This window comes from Nycticebus coucang, chromosome 5 (genome assembly GCF_027406575.1).
Source record: "Nycticebus coucang isolate mNycCou1 chromosome 5, mNycCou1.pri, whole genome shotgun sequence".
Lineage (NCBI taxonomy): Eukaryota > Metazoa > Chordata > Mammalia > Primates > Lorisidae > Nycticebus > Nycticebus coucang.
In genome coordinates this window covers 24,772,147-24,790,140 of record NC_069784.1, presented here as the reverse complement: position 1 = coordinate 24,790,140, position 17,994 = coordinate 24,772,147, and the positions used below count along the sequence as shown (strand labels likewise).

General features: G+C 37.6%; 1 protein-coding gene across 1 annotated transcript; it reads left to right on the top strand.

The window, feature by feature from the left end:
- The first annotated feature begins 257 nt into the window (after positions 1 to 257).
- On the top strand, positions 258 to 17,352 carry GCLM (glutamate-cysteine ligase modifier subunit). The gene is made up of 7 exons (XM_053591911.1): positions 258 to 817; positions 5,038 to 5,103; positions 6,927 to 7,011; positions 9,485 to 9,544; positions 10,559 to 10,761; positions 12,223 to 12,337; positions 16,607 to 17,352. Exons 1-7 carry the CDS (start codon positions 692 to 694, stop codon positions 16,774 to 16,776), a joined length of 825 nt encoding a protein of 274 aa, XP_053447886.1. The 5' UTR covers positions 258 to 691; the 3' UTR covers positions 16,777 to 17,352.
- The last annotated feature ends 642 nt before the right edge of the window (positions 17,353 to 17,994 follow it).

Below are 17,994 nucleotides of genomic sequence, written 5' to 3'. Positions count from 1 at the left end.
TTAACACCTGGGTTCTGAGAACTCAAACCAGCTGGTATTCAACGCCTTGATAGCCGCTTGGGCTGTCCTTTTAATACCGAAGTGTCTGAGAAAACCGTCAGGGTGACCGCCATCGGCCGAGAAGCGAGCCCGCGAGCGCGGGTAGTGGCCCTAAGACGAAGGCGACCGGCGCGCAGTCCGCTGACCGCCAGGGGGAGCCCTGCCGCGCGCTGCCTTAGCCGCGCCTTCCCGCTTTCTCGGCCCGCGCGCCCGCCCGCCGCCCCGCCCACCGCAGGCCGAGGGCCAGTCATCCGCGGGCCTCAGTTCCGCAGCTCATTGGCGCCCCGCCCCTGCTCCGCCGCGGGACGAGTAACGGTTACGAAGCACTTTCTCGGTCGCGATTTCTGCTTAGTCATTGTCTTCCAGGAAACAACTGCTCAGTTAAGAGTCAACTCTCCGGCGGCGGCTGCAGTAGCCGGAGCGGCAGCCACCAGCGGCTCCCCCGCGGGCTGTCGCCCCGCCGCCCCGCAGCCGTCCGGCCTCCATCGTCCGGCCTCCTGATTGCAGGCCGGGCTGCAGGCGCGCGGAGTCGGCAGCCTCGCGCTAGCCTCTCGGCTTCTCTCGGGCCTCCGGTACCGCGTCCTGTAGGCCGGCCGCCTTCTCGCCGGCCCGCGGCCTCGTCTTCGCTTGGCCCCCTCGGGCGGCCGCTGCAATGGGCACCAACAGCCGCGCGGCCAGGGCGCTCCTGGAGCGGGCCCGCACCCTGCACCTGCAGACCGGGAACCTGCTGAACTGGGGCCGCCTGCGGAAGAAGTGCCCGTCCACGCACAGCGAGGAGGTGAGCGCGGCTAGCGCCGGCCGCAGAGACGCGGGGTTCCCCGGGCAGGCCGCGGGCTGGGCCGGGAGGCTCCGAGGGGGCAGAGGCGCCGGCCGGCCGGAGTGGGTAGCCGGGCTCTGGGCGCTGGCGGAGCCAGCCAAGCACCTTGAGCTCCGCCCGCGGGAGGATGCTGGGACGGATGTCAGCGGGATCTCGGGTCCAGATCTGCTGCCGGGAACAACAAGCCAAAAACAACGGAGGCAACTGCGCACCAAGTGACGCTTCTCTCAGTGCTTTCCGCTGATAATGGTTTAAGTTTCAAAAGCGCTACATATTGGGTCACTCTTCCTGGCCGGGGTCAGAGAGGGCCAGTTCAACGTTCTGTCCCTTTCCCTGTCTCTTCCTTCCCCACCCTGTCCAGGTAAAGGAATATTTCAGAAATTAGCCTTTCGTGGATTCTGATGAAGTACGCTTAACTTTAGCATGTTGACGTTTATTATCATGAGGGAGATGAGTAAACGCTCAAATTTGGCTTTGGAGTAAGGAGGGGTGTTTATTTTATATATATATATGGGGGGCTGGAAATCGATCTGCCCTGTTCTATTCACCTAAAGACTAATCACTAAATACTCGAAGTGATAGATACATTAAATACCCAGACTTGATCATAAATGTTCTCTGCATGTAAGAAAATATCACATGTATATGTACAAGCATTATATATCAATACAAAATAACTTTAAAAAGCGGGGGGGGGAGACTAATCACTAGTTGGAGGTGGCAGAGATTAATCTGGAATTATACACTTGTTAAATACGTTTTGCTGGCTATTCCGATAGTCATCCATTGACTACGTGTACGTGGTACATATTGGTGATTATGGGACAATTTCCGTGATTAAAACGTAGTAAAACCTTTAGATTTAGTGTATGTGATTTTGGAAAAGTTACTTAGACTCACTCTGTTTACAAGTTTTAAAGTTGGGTAATTCTCATCAGGTTGTTGTGAGAATTAAGAAATGATACATGAAAATGCTCTCCATACAGGCATTTCTCTCCCTATCGCCTGGTTCCATCAGAAAGATAAAAGAGTTCTTCATTAAGAGGAAAAACTTTCTTAAACTATGTCATATTATGATGTTACCGGCTGTGTTCCTAGGCACTGCCTGCTGTTCTCTGAGGTGTTAGTGATGTCTGCCTAGCAGCACATGACTTCAGAGTAGCACTGAACCTGTGCCAGGCCTGGTGTGGAGAGTCCAGAGGAGAACTCTGGATCCGAACCATATTCTGTACTCTGGTTCCCTCTCAGTATGTTTTTGTCTTGTTTAAACCACCCACTTTGACTATTTCTGTCAAAGACAAGCATTTCTGATTCAGTAAACTTTTAATTTCTTCCAGCGCTGAGGGTGATTGCTCAGTACAGCATTTTGCATGTATATTGATATTGGGTAAAATTTTCTGTCTTATCTCACAACACATTCTTCTAAAGTTTCAGAGTTTTCGATTACACAGTGAGAACTGCAGTTTATAGTTAAATATATGTGTGTGTATATACATACATACATTTATCTTTATCTGAAACAAAGGTTTCCAAAAAAGATGTTAACCCTTGTGTATTCTGATTTTTTCTATCCTAATTTTAAAAAATTTTATTTCTTAATGCACTCATACCCCAAAGTCTAAAAACCATTGTTCAGAGGACTAATTCTTGTTTTTATTTAGGGTGCTTCATGGGAGTAGAACAAAACTAAAGAAACTAGAAAACATTTGAGAAAAACTTAAAGGAATGATGTCATATTGTAGGAAAACTATGACTACTTAGTTAGAATGGGAGGGGCATGTTTTGTTTCTGTTTAAAGAACTTGATAACAGCTAGAGCCCCAAATTGGGATGTACTACTTAAAACAGTCCAACCTCATTGATGAGTTTGAAGAAACTGAGTATATCACTCATTATTGAGAAAATTTAAATATCAGGTAGAGTTCAGTTAAATTCCTTAAAATTTCTCTTCTAGTTCTTTTGTGTGTGACTTCTGTCCACAAATTTTGTTTCATTGGAATTTTATGAAATCAGGTTCTTTTTTTGTAAGTGGGTTGGGAGTGTTTTGCCCAGTACTTTGTTGTAATGGTGTTTGACCAGTTGAATAATGGTATTTTTAAAAATCTTATAAAAACTCCAGATCTAATGATAACACTAAATTATGGTGAGACTTATCTTCAGTGATATTATGTGTGTATGATAAGAATGAAAAGACCAGAGAACAAAAAGTATAAGTTAATGTTCAATGTGTAAATAACATATAATTTACCAGATTAAAAATAAAGTTTGTGATAAAGTCAAGCAGTTTACAGTACAATTGTTAGCCTCTACTTGGTTCTGTTGCCTCAATTTTTTCTGATTTTTAAGAGACTATTGACTTGTAATTCTGTCTAGAATGATTATCAACTAATTTTCATCTACTGAATTAAGTTTGATTATAAATATACTCTGTATAAAAATATAGACCTTATAACTTTAATCCAAGTGGGTTACTGTGGATAGCACATAAATTGTTGTGGATTACAAATCTTAACATAATTGGCTCTGTGCCTTTAAATTGACAAACTAGTCCTTTGTAATCTGTACTGAGATAAAAGCAGTAAAGTGCTTCCATCATTTTTTTTCATCAGCAATCATAGTTAAGATAGTGAGTTCCGAAGTTTAGTGTCTGTTATGGCTATTAGGAAAGTGCTTTTGCGATTCAGTGGCTTGCTTCGAGTTATTCATTTCTCTTTTTATTGATTGCTGGCAGGATGCAAAACACTGCCTTTGATTAACTGTCAGGGAGTGATTTCAAATTGCTAGTGTTGGTCCATTAGTGGTCCTAAATCAGTTTAGTGATCATGGTGCAGTATATTTTTTCTACAATTAATAGAATAGAATCCTTTTGGGAAAAAGAGGATAAAAATGTACCGATTGGGTATAATACACTACTCTGGTGACAGGCACTTAAGCCTGACTTCAGCATTATATAGTTCATCCACATGTGAATTGGCACTGCCTTATAATGGGGAAAAAGACATAAGAGTGCTTGCCATGTAGTGAGCATAAATATCATTGTGTGAGTATTTTGTTCCATCATATGTCTACAAACCCTCATTACTACATGAATGTCTTACTTTGGACTACTGTCAAGTAAGTTTGAAATACACTGACATGGGAGATACAAAGATGAATTTACAACATACTATATAATGTAATGTTTGTTTATCTAGGAAAACACTGAAAACAGGTTATAAGGGTGTACCTAAGTGTTAGGAGATAATTTATGGACTATCTTACACAAGTTGACTTCTACAAGATCTGTCTATACTGGTGTTCTCAGACTTCAGAGTACGTAGTGATTACTCAGATGTTGTTAAAATGAAAGTTCTGGCAGCTCTTGGAAAGTGATTCAGGAGATCTAGGATTGGGTTTAGGATCTGAATTGTTTTTTGTTTTTTTTTTTTTTGAGACAGAGTTTTACTTTGTCACCCTGGGTAGATTGCCAGCCATGGTGTCTGGCTCACAGCAACTTCAAACTCTTGGCCTCAAGAGATTCTCTTGCCTCAGCCTCCCAGGTAGCTGGGTCTATAGGCACCAGCCACAATCCCTGGCTAGTTTTTCTATTTTTAGTAGCGACAAGATCTCGCTCTTGCTAAGGCTGGTCTTGAACGCCTGAGCTCAAACAATCCATCCACCTCAGCCTTTCAGAGGGCTAAGACTACAGATGTCAGCCACCACACTCAGCCTAGGATCTGAATTTTTAATAAGCAGCACAAGTGAATCTGATGTAGGAGTTTCTCTGTTCACACTAATTCTCTAATCATTTGTTTGTCTTTGAGGTGTATAGCATGGTGGTTAATATGAATTCTCATCAGGTGGCCTGGGCTTGAATCCAAGTTCCTCTGTTTATACAAAACTTTATTCTTGAAAAATGTTTTGTTTCTTTCTGAATACTTTCATGTCTCAGAAGTTTACTTAAATTTTCATTAATACAAAAACATTTTAAAAATAATTAGAGTATGTCTTTTGGTTAAGAATATTTGAAAAATAAGAGTAGGATAAAAACAGGTCTGAATTCATATTGAAGGAAACAAAAGCCTTGTAGAATTAAAATTGGGTTTTCTGTGGTATTTCCTATTGATGTCTTTTTCCTCCTGCTTGTGAAACTAATACATAGCATATAGAGTTTAACAGTTTCAAAATGCATTACTTTTGCAGCTTCGAGACTGTATTCAAAAGACCCTGAATGAATGGAGTTCCCAAATCAGCCCAGAGTTGGTCAGGGTAAGTGGAATGTGACTACAGAAATGGTGCAGGTCAAAAGGGAAGTGAAAGTAAAGGGGAAGTTAGCTTCCTCAGTTTTGTAAGGGAAGTCAAATAGGCAATTAGGCATAAAACCTCTGTGGCTAATTTGCTGAGATGGCAGTCTGATCTAGTAAGCTTAATCAGCTCTTGAATTAGAGAAGATCTAGGATTCATGTGTCTAATTTTCTCCACAGTTTCCTCATCACCAGTGTTTTATTCCAGTTTATTTTTAGTCTGGTAGAGGAATTATTATCACACATTTGCTTGGTAGATTGCTTTGGTAGACTGTCACCCCAGTAATGAGTCATGAGACATTTTTCAAATGTCAGTTTCTGATGAAACAATAAGGAAGTATGTCCCATAAAACGTCAGTAAATGGCTACTATCACAAATGGTCATATACATGAATACAACACTGTCTGTAAACCACTCTTCAAAATCCAGCTCAGCCAAAGACTCACATTAAATTTCATAGACTACTTTTTAAAGTATGGAAGAGGATATGTACTGGAAATATTTGTTCCCCTGGGCATTTGCAAGTCTGTAACTCTATAGCTACTATGCAGACACTGATTAATTTATTCATATCAATCTCTTTCTCTGAAATTTATTCGATTTGTACATGATCTATAAACACTTAACCCCTGATACGTGCTAGGCATTGAATGTCCTCAAGAATCATGGGAAAATCCTCACCATTTACTTTGTCTAATCTTATAAACATGTAATATGCTTCTGATTTATATATATTAACATTTTATCATTATTCTCATAAATTATTCATTATAATGCATTGGAATGGCCTTTGCTTTTTTCTATTATACTCAGAAAAAATGTTTTGGCTCCCAAAATGTGGAAACAGCCTAAATGCCCACTAACCCAGGAATGGATTAACAAGCTGTGGTATGTGTATACTGGAATACTGTTCAGCCACTGAAAAAGATGGAGACTACATCTTTTGTATTAACCTGGATGGAGGTGGAACGCATTCTTCTTAGTAAAGCATCACAAGAATGGAGAAGCAAGAATCCAATGTGCTCTATTCTAATATGAAGGCAGTAGATGAGCTAAACAAGGGGGGATAAGGGAATGAGCAAGTAGGGAAAGGGGATGGGAGGGTTAAGGTATTTGGCACACCTTTTGGGGGCAGGACACAATTATAAGAGGGACTTTAAAAAAAGTTTTGGCTTAAAATGCTTATGATTATGAAACTAACCATACTATTATCATATGATCCAGTGATCATACTCCCTGGTATCTGCCCAAAGGAGCTTAAAAACTTACGTCCACACAAAAGCCTATACACAGATATTTATAGCAGCTTTATTTATAATTGTTAAAATTTGGAAGCAAATGGTTGAAAGATAAACTGTCGTATCTCAGAACAATGAAATATTATTCAGTGCTGAAAAGAAACGAGCTATCAAGCCATAAAAAGACATGAAAGAACCTTAAGTGCATATTACTAAGTTAAAGAAGCCAATCTGAAAAGGCTACCTACTGTATGATTCCAACTATTTGATATTCTGGAAAAAGCAAAACCATGGAGACTGTAAAAAGATCAGTGGTTGCCAGGGCTTAGCAAGGAGGGTGGACGGGATGGTAGAGCATAGGGGATTTTTATGGCACTGAAACTACTCTGAATGATAGATACTCGGAAAGCCTATCCAGACCTCAGGTAAAGAACCATGTTGTCTTATGGGTTATCTGCTTCTAAAGGCCATTATGGACAATAGAAAATGTTATAATTCATGAGAAACATTAATTTTATATTTACTATAAATATTACTTGTTTATGATAGGAGTTTCCAGATGTCTTGGAATGCACTGTCTCTCATGCAGTAGAAAAGATAAATCCTGATGAAAGAGAAGAAATGAAAGTTTCTGGTAAAGTCCTGCCTTATTCATTTTGTTATACATGGTATAGTGGAAGTGATGGTGAGATTTTTTTCAGGTGTGGGAATAAGCCTTTCTTCACTTCTTGTAATGCTTGATTCAGACACTAAGTGTAGGAAGTACACGGCTTCTTTTTTTAACATAATTTTATTGTCAACTCTAAGAGGGAGGTATAGAAGGTCAGTGCTAGTTACTTCAGTGGTATCAGAATAGAACTTGAGCTTGCTAGGATTTTTACATTTTTTGTCATGCCATGTAATTCATGTGTCAGATTTCAGACCAATAGAAAGATTAAGGTGGAAGAGATGGAGAGGATAAAGGGAAGGCTTAGGAGCAGTGTCTACCCAAAGCAAGCATAAGCCTTTCCTTCCTGGCAGTCCTGGTAAACAGTGATTGAGGTCACCTGGGAGTGTAGGAAGACGACTGGGCAACAAGTTGCATGGAGAGAAAGGAAATACATATAACTCCCATTCAGCACGTGTTCTGAGTACTACATTCCAGAAACTGTATTAGGCTCTAAGAATACAAAAATGAAAGATGTACTGCTCCTGCCCTCACCTCACAGTCAGCATAGCAAAGTCATTAAAAGCTTGAGCTTGACTAGATGGAAATTCTTGGTTGTGCCAGTTACTGGCTGTTCTAATCTTGGGTTAACAAAGAATTTAATCTCTCTGAGCCTCAGTTTTCTCTTCCATAAAATGGGGCTACATCTCTTTCTCAGGCTTCTTTGTAAATTGGATTAAATAACAGTAAAAGCACTTAAGACAGTGCTTGTCACAAAGTAAGCCCTAGGTAGCTATTATTTATTACCATGTCATTACTGTTGTGATTGTCACTATTTTATATTACTGTGATGGGTAGTGATCATAAATTACAGGTAAGATGAGATAGGGTATTGCTTCTTGATTCTAATACTATTAACCACCATTTGTTGAGTCTTACTTTGAGCCAGGCACTGAACTTGGTACTTTATAATTATATTTCCTCATATAATTCTCAAAGCAATCCTGCAATATAGGTCTGTTCCCCTTTGCACTAGTGACACTGAATAACTTGAAAGTTGTCATACAGCCATTAAGTGGTTAAGCCAAGAATCCATCCAGGTATGCCTATCCCATGTACTTGTCTTAATTTTATCTTAATTTTCGTCTTAATTTTATCTTAACTGTTGGTGGTCTGATAAACTGGTACATATATTTTATTTATCCTCTATTTTATAAAAGAATAACAATTCACAAAAAAGTCATTATCTTTTGGGCGGCACCTTTGGCTCAGTCGGTAAGGCGCCGGCCCCATATACCGAGGGTGGCGGGTTCAAACCCGGCCCCGGCCGAACTGCAACAAAAAAATAGCCGGGCGTTGTGGTGGGCTCCTGTAGTCCCAGCTACTTGGGAGGCTGAGGCAAGAGAATCGCTTAAGCCCAGGAGTTGGAGGTTGCTGTGAGCTGTGTGATGCCATGGCACTCTACCGAGGACCATAAAGTGAGACTCTGTCTCTACAAAAAAAAAAAAAAAAAAAAGTCATTATCTTTTGACCCATAATCACATTTCCTTGGGAAATGATTCAGTGCAAAGTTGAACAAAAAGCTACCAAGATGTTTGTTTCTGCATTATATGTGATAACAGAAAACTACAGCTACTACTGGAACATGCACTAACCTAAATGTTCAGTAAGCAGGAACTCATTTGGTAAATTATACCCCATCAAAATTACAGAATAATGTTCAGTCATTAAAAATGAGAATACATCCAAGGTCACACTTAATTGAAAAGAAAACCTAGAAAACACACAAATCTAAACAGTAATCACTCTGGGTGATGAGACTGTTGGCAGTTCTTGGTCTATCTACTTTGGTAGGTTTTCCTCATTTCTAGAATAAGCACATAACTATTAGGATAAAAAAATTGAAAACAACTACATGCTACATATAAAATATAAAAAGTATTTATTACATAAAGGTAAACCAAATAGTAGAAAAAATATTATGCTCTGTTTTATAGTACCAAAAACTGGAAAGTAATATCTAAAAATGAAAATTGTATTCAAAAGGTAAAATTGTATAATTTACTTTTTTCAGGTTTTCCCTCATTATAGTACTTTTACTGTGGTCTTTGTATAGATTTTAGTTTACTGGAGAAAGTATATAATATGGTCCATTGAGGTTTAATTCATAAAAATAAAATATTTCAGTAAATTTATCTGACATGCTGTCTAATAAATGGGGAATGAATATTTGCTTTCTTTTTTGACAAACATATTTATTGGTAACTAGCCTATAAATTAAAAATTACAATAGGAGTATACTTTTATGCCTTAAAATGAACATTTTAAAAATTATGTGACTAGTAAAGGAAAAACAATTTATTCAGGATTGTCTGTCATCCTAGTATTACAGCAATATTAATGCTAGCATATACTAAAGTGTATACTCAAGTGTAGTAATTGGTTTTTCTTTGTTACCCAGCAAAACTGTTCATTGTGGGATCAAACTCTTCATCATCAACTAGAAATGCAGTTGACATGGGTAAGCAGAAATTTAACTTTTTATCTTAATAGTAGGCTTTAAGTTAGTGTAGGTATTATTAGTTATAACCTGTGTTCAGGTCCAGGTTAAAAAGAAAATAAGCTGATTCCAATTTTACTTTTTAAAGTTCTAGCCAAATTTCTTAAGGCTTCTCTAGAATCATGTTGACTTAGTATGTCTTATGTAACATGGCTGTACATAATTGTTAACTATCTGTTTGGGGATAGAAGTTTTCCTTAAAACTTCTTCACTCTGTTAGTACCATAGCAAAAACAACAGCATCAACAAAATCCCAAGTATTTTGCATGTAATTTCAGCACTTGGATTGTTGTATTACAGTTATTTAATCCTTTTCTAAACATTCTTTGAGGATTTATGTATGTTGAAACTTAAAAAATAATTGGCTCTTTAATATAACTGTAAAATGAATAAAAATCATTTAAAATAAGCTCTTATAGAAATTAAGACATTCTTTACCTCGGTAAATACAGATGAAGAGCGTAAATTCAGTTTTTCAGAGTCTTAGCCTTATTCTTTGCTAGGACTATCAGTTACAAAATATTAAGTTACAATTCATGTGACCATCCATACAAGATACTAGTGAGCAAGGAGAACTGGAATTGAAGAAAAATTTATGAAGATAAGGAAGCTGTCAAAAACTTCTGGGGCCCAGGAACCAAAAAGGAATCCTGTTCCCCAGAAAGAAGAACCTGTAGTAGTTGTGAGCTTCCCAGGAAGAAGACAGGTCAGAGAAACGCTCTTGTCTGCCCCACAGAGCAAGTAGATGGATGGATACTTACACATTTGCAAAAGATGGAAATGTTCTAAATGAAAGGTAAATTAAGAAATAATCTGTTATTTGGAAAACTGGTGAAAAATATGGATAGAATTCAGTGGGATACTGTGAGAATAGAAATATTTTGTTTTTTGCACACTGACAACCATGTGATAAAGAAAGGGAACATTTCATTTTATTATGTTACAATATCCTCTTTGTGTTTTCCATCCCATCAGCCTGCTCAGTCCTGGGAGTTGCACAGCTGGACTCTGTGATCATCGCTTCACCTCCTATTGAAGATGGAGTTAATCTTTCCTTGGAGCATTTACAACCTTACTGGGAAGAGTTAGAAAACTTGGTTCAGAGCAAAAAGATTGTTGCTATAGGTACCTCTGATTTGGACAAAACACAGTTGGAGCAGCTCTATCAGTGGGCACAGGTAAAGGACAGCTAGATCCTGAGCACTTGGAGAAAGACCTGCCCTTTTCAGTCTTTGCTGCACGTTGTTGAGTGCCCTGCACACAGCAGACACTCACTAGGATTTTTGTGTGTGTTGAGGAGTGGGTGGTTTCTGGGGGGGGTTAATCTAAATCGTTAGGAGTTTTTTTCCCACGTCTAATTGAACTGAGTATTAATCCCAATTAAAATGAGTGATAAAAACACTAGAAAATGTATTGAAGCATTTATAGCCAAATGAATTAAGGCCATTTCCTTCGGTTTTATTTATGTGCTGAAAATATTACATTCTTCTTTAGGTATTAGACCATGGTTCTAATTTCTGAAGTAAAGGAATATTATATGTTACAAATATGGGCAGTGCCTATGGCTCAGTGGGTAGGGCGCCGGCTCCATATACGGAGGGTGGTGGGTTCGAACCCTGCCCCAGCCAAACTGCAACAAAAAATAGCCGGACGTTGTGGCTGATGCTTATAGTCCCGGCTACTTAGGAGGCTGAAGCAAGAGAATCGCCTAAGCCTAGGAGTTGGAGGTTGCTGTGAGCTGTGACACCACGGCATCTACTAAGTAAGGGCAATAAAGTGAGACTCTATCTCTAAAATAATAATAATAAAAAAATAAAAAATATATTTTGCTGATATTATTCAAAGACTCAGTTCATACGACTCGATATGGAATGAGTGTCATAAATTAATCACACTTGCCCTCTGGTCTAATAACCTACAAAATAATTAGGAAAATTACTTACTAGTATTTTACTCCCTGTATTTTTTTTTTTTTTAAGCCCTTTTCCTTCATCCTCAGCCTTCTCCTCTTCAGAGCTTTCAGTTTCTCAGGGACAGGAATACCCTAGCCTCACCTAGAGAAATTGTTGCCCCTTCTCCCTTTGACTTGGTGATAGCCAGAATTTGGCCAAGGAACACTTGGGGAGACTTGGATGATTCAGAATGTATATATAAATTAACCATACAGCTGTTGGAAGCTATCAGTTCTTCTCTTTCAAAGTGTGTTTGATTACTAGCCATATTTTATGTTTTAACATTAAATGTGCTTGTATTTGATCCTTTACCTTTAAGATCTATTCTCTCTGTAGCTGAGAACATCAAACTTAGAATCATGTTTTCTTCCTAGTCAGATGTATTAGATTGTTAAACGGTACATTTTATAAACTTCAAGCACTGTACAGTGTGACTTTTCAATATACAGTAGAACCTCTATTGTTTACTAACCATCTCCTTCAGTTGACCTCATTTTCATAGACTAGACATGCACCACATGTACTAAAACCTAGTTCCTTATGTTGACCAGTTTGTTACAGTCTGTTGGGTGGTCAACTTACAGAGGTTCTACTGTATTCTAAAATTCAGTCTTCTTATTGCTTGTTGCTTTCTACTTTGTGTATTGTACTTACTTTGGAGACATGTCATTTTGTTTTCATTTCCAGGTAAAACCAAATAGTAACCAAGTTAATCTTGCCTCCTGCTGTGTGATGCCACCTGATTTGACTGCATTTGCTAAACAGTTTGATATACAGCTACTGACTCATAATGATCCAAAAGGTGAGACTAGTGTTTTTATTACAGAGATTAATCTTGAGCTTTTGTCTTATAGAAAGCTTCTTGTTGAAATTTAATTTTAAGTGTTTGCAGTGATAAATGTACAATGTTAGCTAGAATTAATCTTAATGGTTAGTTCAAAACATTTATGCCTTTATTTTCAGAAAGCTTTATTTTATCTTGGGGAGAAAAAAAGTGAACAGATCATTTCCCAACAGCTTATACATCTGTTGAGGTTCACAAATGTTAAACTATGAAGAAAAGATCTTTTGAGACATTCTAAATAGTAATATACATAATCTTGTCTAGGATAGCGAAGACTAGACCAAAGGGCTGCTTAATTTAGAAGAATAAATATCGGGGGGTGACGCCTATGGCTCAAAGAAGTAGGGCGCCAGCCCCATATACCGGAGGTGGTGGGTTCAAACCCAGCCCCAGCCAAAAACTGCAAAAAAGAAAGAATAAATATCTGGAAAAAGAGGCATATAATTTAATAACTTAAAAATGTAATGAGTCCTTATCTAACAAAAGCAATCAGTGTAACCTGGTTCTGTGTACCCTCAATTAATCTCCAACAATTAAAAAAAAAAAGCACCTTAGGATATTATTTTATTAATCATCACTATCAAGACATACACCTTTAATAATGAACATTATTTGATAAATGAGAATGTCTTGCCTGCCTTCTATAGAATAATTTGTATCAACATTTTAAAATTTAACTAGATGGGCTAGGAAGAAAATGTTTAACTCATAAAAATAAATGTTTCAGAGAGCCTGTATATTTACTAAGTATTCTTAGTATAAGTAGAGGAAGTCTTGTGACATTTTTATAGAGATTCTGTTTTAATAAATATCGGGAGTTAATTATATTTCATAAATGATTACTGGAGAAAAAACATTCAGCTTTTACTCCTATCTTTTTACATCTAAAAAGATGACATAATATTGGTGGGTTGATTCAATTTACTCATTTTTAGAATGTTATTGAATAACCTGTTAGGAGTTTGTACTATTTATTAGCAGTCTACTCCATTCTCATTTTTTAAGTGTTTGATAAGAAGTGGAGGAAGAAGAGTTTTAATAATTATTATTCCTTCGATGCTAGGCATCACACCAGATACCTCAGAAAGATTATCTGTAATCCACACAATAGCTGAAACTAGACATTTAACTGATGAAGAAATAGAGCCTGAGAGTTTAACAAACTAGGCAGGGTCACCCAGTTCAGGGCAAAGTTTGAAGTTGGATATAGGTCCTGGATAATTCTGGAGCCTTTCCCACTATGCTGTCCTATCTCTTTGATTTGAAACATTAGTATTATAGTACTTCAGTCTCAAAGTTTTATCTTTCCATTTAAATGATATTAGAATAAGATATGGTGACTTTGCCTTCCCGGTAGAGCTTTCACAAGCAAGTAAATGGATTCCTTTAAAAAAGAAAAAAGTCATTTTAGCGAAAACTAACAAAGAATTGCTTTAATTTATTCTAAAATATAAGCTGTTTAAATTTTATCTTTCCATATGTTTGTAGTTATCATTTCTCTGTTTACTTCTGAGAGAGCTCTTCTAACATTAATTGTTACCAACAGCTGAGGATCCAGCCTGTACTCCCTTTTAACTCTGCTTGAAAAAAGGTTCAATCCTTTTTCAGGAGGAAAGGAAAAAAGAAAAGACTAACCTGTCTGTTATTTTATTTCTGTGTATCCAAATGTTGACATTTAGATTGTGTTAATACATCATTGTTGTGACAAAATGTGTTGCATATGGAGAGACATTTAATACTTCTTTTATGGTTTTGTGTTACTGACATAATTTGGTACTTGGTTGTCCTTTTAACTTTAATGGTAAACCTTTTGGTTAGAAGCCTGCATATACCATTAGTGAATCTTCAGAGACTTTATATGAAGCAATTCTTCATTTAATTTGTTGTGTTATACTGACCAAAGAGTTAATATAGTTGAATTTTAAAAGCATGTAGTTAATGAATAGCACAGTTGTCTAATTTTGTGTCCGATTTTTTATTTGTAAGCAACCAAATTGTAAATCATTTAACTCTGCTTGACATCAAAAATAGAACTTTGTTTGTAAGTCCCCTGCTGGCCTAATTCTATTCTGAAATCACCTTTATTCCTCATAGGAGTTTATTTTCCATTACCCTTTGTCCTAGAAGTTGTAGTAACAGTTTAACTGCAGCCAGGGTAAAATTATAGATGATCCTGACTTTAGAATTTTTACTTTTTATTTACTTTACCCCTGCTCCAATCCCATTACATCGAATCTGTATTATACCACATTCCCTCAGGAACCTCTTCTCTGCTAGATAATCTGATAAATAAGTCCATATTAATGTTACTTTTCCAAAGCGAAGTTTGCATCCTATTTATGAAAACTAACATTTACTAGCTCTGTGATCTTGGGTAAGTTACCTAACTTCTCTCAGTTTCCCCTCTATAAAGGGGAATAATGCTATTCTACTGGGTTAAAATTATATTAAATGAGTTAATACAAGTAAAGTACTCAGAAGTGCTTGGCACATGATAATAGCTAATATTTACTGAGAGTTTACTATTAATGCTGTACAGGTATCACAACAGTACATCTGAGGGTAATCAGGTCCTGTAGCACTCCCAAATCATCCTGTATAAATGGCCATGTAATCCCTACCTATAGGTTGGTTTTGACCTGAGTGGAATTTTTCCATATTGATTGATTCATTCATCAGACATTGAGCACCATGAGCTAGATATTATTCTGAGTACATACTAGAGATGAAGGACCAACTCAGATAAATGCCAACCCTTATGGAATTTATATTCTAATAGGAAAAGACAGACAATGAAATAAATGTTATATATGATAAATGGTAGTATATGCTATGGAGAAAAGTTGGCTGAGGGAGAAAAAGAGCATCCAGGTTAGGAGTTGTTTTATGTGTGACATCAGGGAGGCCTGTCTGCTAAGGTAGTGTTAATCAGACACCTGGAAGAAGGGAATGAGCCATGTGGATGTCTGGAAGAAGAGTGTTCAGAGAAGAAGGAGCAACTGATTCAGAGGCCAAAGGTGTGAATGTGCTTTAGGTTTTCAGTATACAGCAAGGAGGCCATCGTGGCCAGAGAAGAGTTGTAACGAGGAGGGGAGTAGTAGGATATGGCATCAGAACAGTCACAGAGGGTTGGGTTTAAACTTTGAGAATTTGAAAATAACAAGTTCATCCAAAAAAGAGCCAATTAAAAGTTTGGCGAAGATTTTTTATTGATTGCTGGTGCCCATGAGAATATGATGTGAACAGCACTCTCACATTATCAGCGCCTGGTAGAAATATAAAGTATAGCCTTTTGGGGTGGCTCCTGTAGCTCGAGTGGCTAAGACGCCAACTACATACACCAGAGCTGGCAGGTTCGAATCCAGCCTGGGCCTGCCAAACAGCAATGACAACTACAACTGAAAAACAGCCGGGCGTTGTGGCAGATGCCTGTAGTCCCAGTTACTTGAGAGGCTAAGGCAAGAGAATCGCCTAAGCCCAGGAGTTTGAGGTTGCTGTGAGCTGTGATGCCATGGTACTATCCTCAGGTCGATAGCTTGAGGCTCTGTCTAAAAAAAAAAAAAAAAGTATAGCCTTTTTGGAACGCAGTTAAGCTTTCCATAGTAGCAAGCCAAATATTAGGAAGAACCTAAATGTTTGACCAACTGTAGAGAAATGTATAAATTATGTTATCTATATAATACAGTATTTGAAGAATTACAAAAATATGACGTTTTCACAGAATATTTAATTGCATGGGGAAATATTCACCAATATTAAGTGAAAAAGATAAGTAAATTAGGCTTTAACTACAGTATGAGTTCTAGTTTTGTAATGTGGAGATAATATATATCCATACATACAGATATAAGATGTGGGGATACACAGATACACACACAGAAATAATGTTGTAAGGAAATACTAGCAGTGGAAAAGGTGTGTCATCTCCAGTTGATAGGATTATGACCTTTTTTTTCTTCTTTATGCTTTCCTGTATTTTCCCTAACTGTACACTACAATCACCGGGAAGTCTTCAGCAGCTACAAATATCTATCCTCCACTCACCAGGAGTTAAATGCAGGTGTAGATACTTTATTAAAGAACTGCCTTGAGAATGTCTTAATATTGTGGTTCCAATTCATAGCACACACGAAGGATATTTTATATTCAGTTTTGGGATGTTTCTGTATTAAATGAGAAAAGTGCTTTTGTTTTGCAATTTAACATTTTGGGTTTTATTTGTTTTAGAACTGCTTTCTGAAGCAAGTTTTCAAGAAGCTCTTCAGGAAAGCATCCCTGACATTCAAGCACATGAATGGGTGCCTCTGTGGCTACTGCGCTACTCGGTCATCGTGAAAAGTAGAGGAATTATCAAATCAAAAGGCTACATTTTACAAGCTAAAAGAAGGGGTTCTTAACTATGACTTAGGATCATAACCCAGTGGCCTGTATTGTCCTTGAATATAAGATAAAATTGAGATGTGTGAAAACCTAGTTACTGACCATAAATGGCATCATTAAGGCAGATACACATACTCCTTTTTTTGAGGCAGATACTCTGTAGTTACATTTGACAGTATGTTGTCTGTCAAGTTCTGAATACTCTTGCCTCCATGTCAGTCCACTCACATGAACCACTGTATTGTTTTCATTAAACTATTGTTTTCTCATTGAAATTGTCTATAAGAAAATACTTGCAATATATTTTCCTTTATTTTTATGACTAATAGAAATCAAGGAAATTTGTTGTTAGATATATTTTGGCCTAGTTACAGAGTAATGTATATACATATTTTTTATTTCCCAGAATATTTCATTAATTGCTTCTTACTCTATAGTATAACTAAGCAATTTAATTACAATTTGTTAAAACTAAAATACATACTGGAAGATACGTTTCCTGTTATTGATAAGATTGTATCTTAGAGTAACTGGAGTAGCTAGGATTTATTCATAGTGTAAATAAAATTCATTCTTCAATACATGAATGGAAACTTAAATCTTTTTTACGTGTTCTTACTTATAGTTTAGCCATAATGATTTAACCATGTATTCTTGTAAAGTAATTCCTAATATAATTACTTACAAAGACAAACCAAAGTAAATCTGAAAAGCTCTGAAGCTACTGCTTAAGGGTTTTATAAAAGCAACTACTATCACCTCCATATTATTTTAAATTCTTGATCTACCCTTAGTAAATTGCTACTCATTTAAGAATATTCAATAAATATTGAGCACTTACCATGTGCTTGGCACTGTGGGCTCTGGAGACAGGAGAGTGTACCAGGAATTAAGAATCAGTTTAGTAAAATATGTGATATTTGTTCCTCATTAATAATTGAGAAGGAAAAACTAAAAACAAGAAAAGACGTAAAAAGGCCAGGTGTGGTGGCACATGCCTGTAATCCTAGCACTGTGGGAGGCTGAGGCGGGTCTCAAGTTTGAGACCAACCTGAGCAAAAGTCAGACCCCGTCTCTACTAAAAATAGAAAAACTGAGGCAAGAAGATGGCTTGAGCCCGAGTTAGAAGTTGCTGTGAGCTATGACGCTACGACACTCTACCCAAGGCGACAGCTTGAGACTCTGTCTCAAAAAAAAGGGGGGGTTAAAAAAAATCTTTAATTCAGAGCCAGTAT

What these genes read in the sequence shown, in the direction of transcription:
- GCLM (XM_053591911.1), top strand. Translation starts at nt 692, where the DNA reads ATGGGCACCAACAGCCGCGCGGCCAGGGCGCTCCTGGAGCGGGCCCGC. An exon ending in AGAAGAAATGAAAGTTTCTG is followed by an intron (nt 7,012 to 9,484) that starts GTAAAGTCCTGC and finishes TTTGTTACCCAG; the next exon opens with CAAAACTGTTCATTGTGGGA. An exon ending in TAGAAATGCAGTTGACATGG is followed by an intron (nt 9,545 to 10,558) that starts GTAAGCAGAAAT and finishes CCATCCCATCAG; the next exon opens with CCTGCTCAGTCCTGGGAGTT.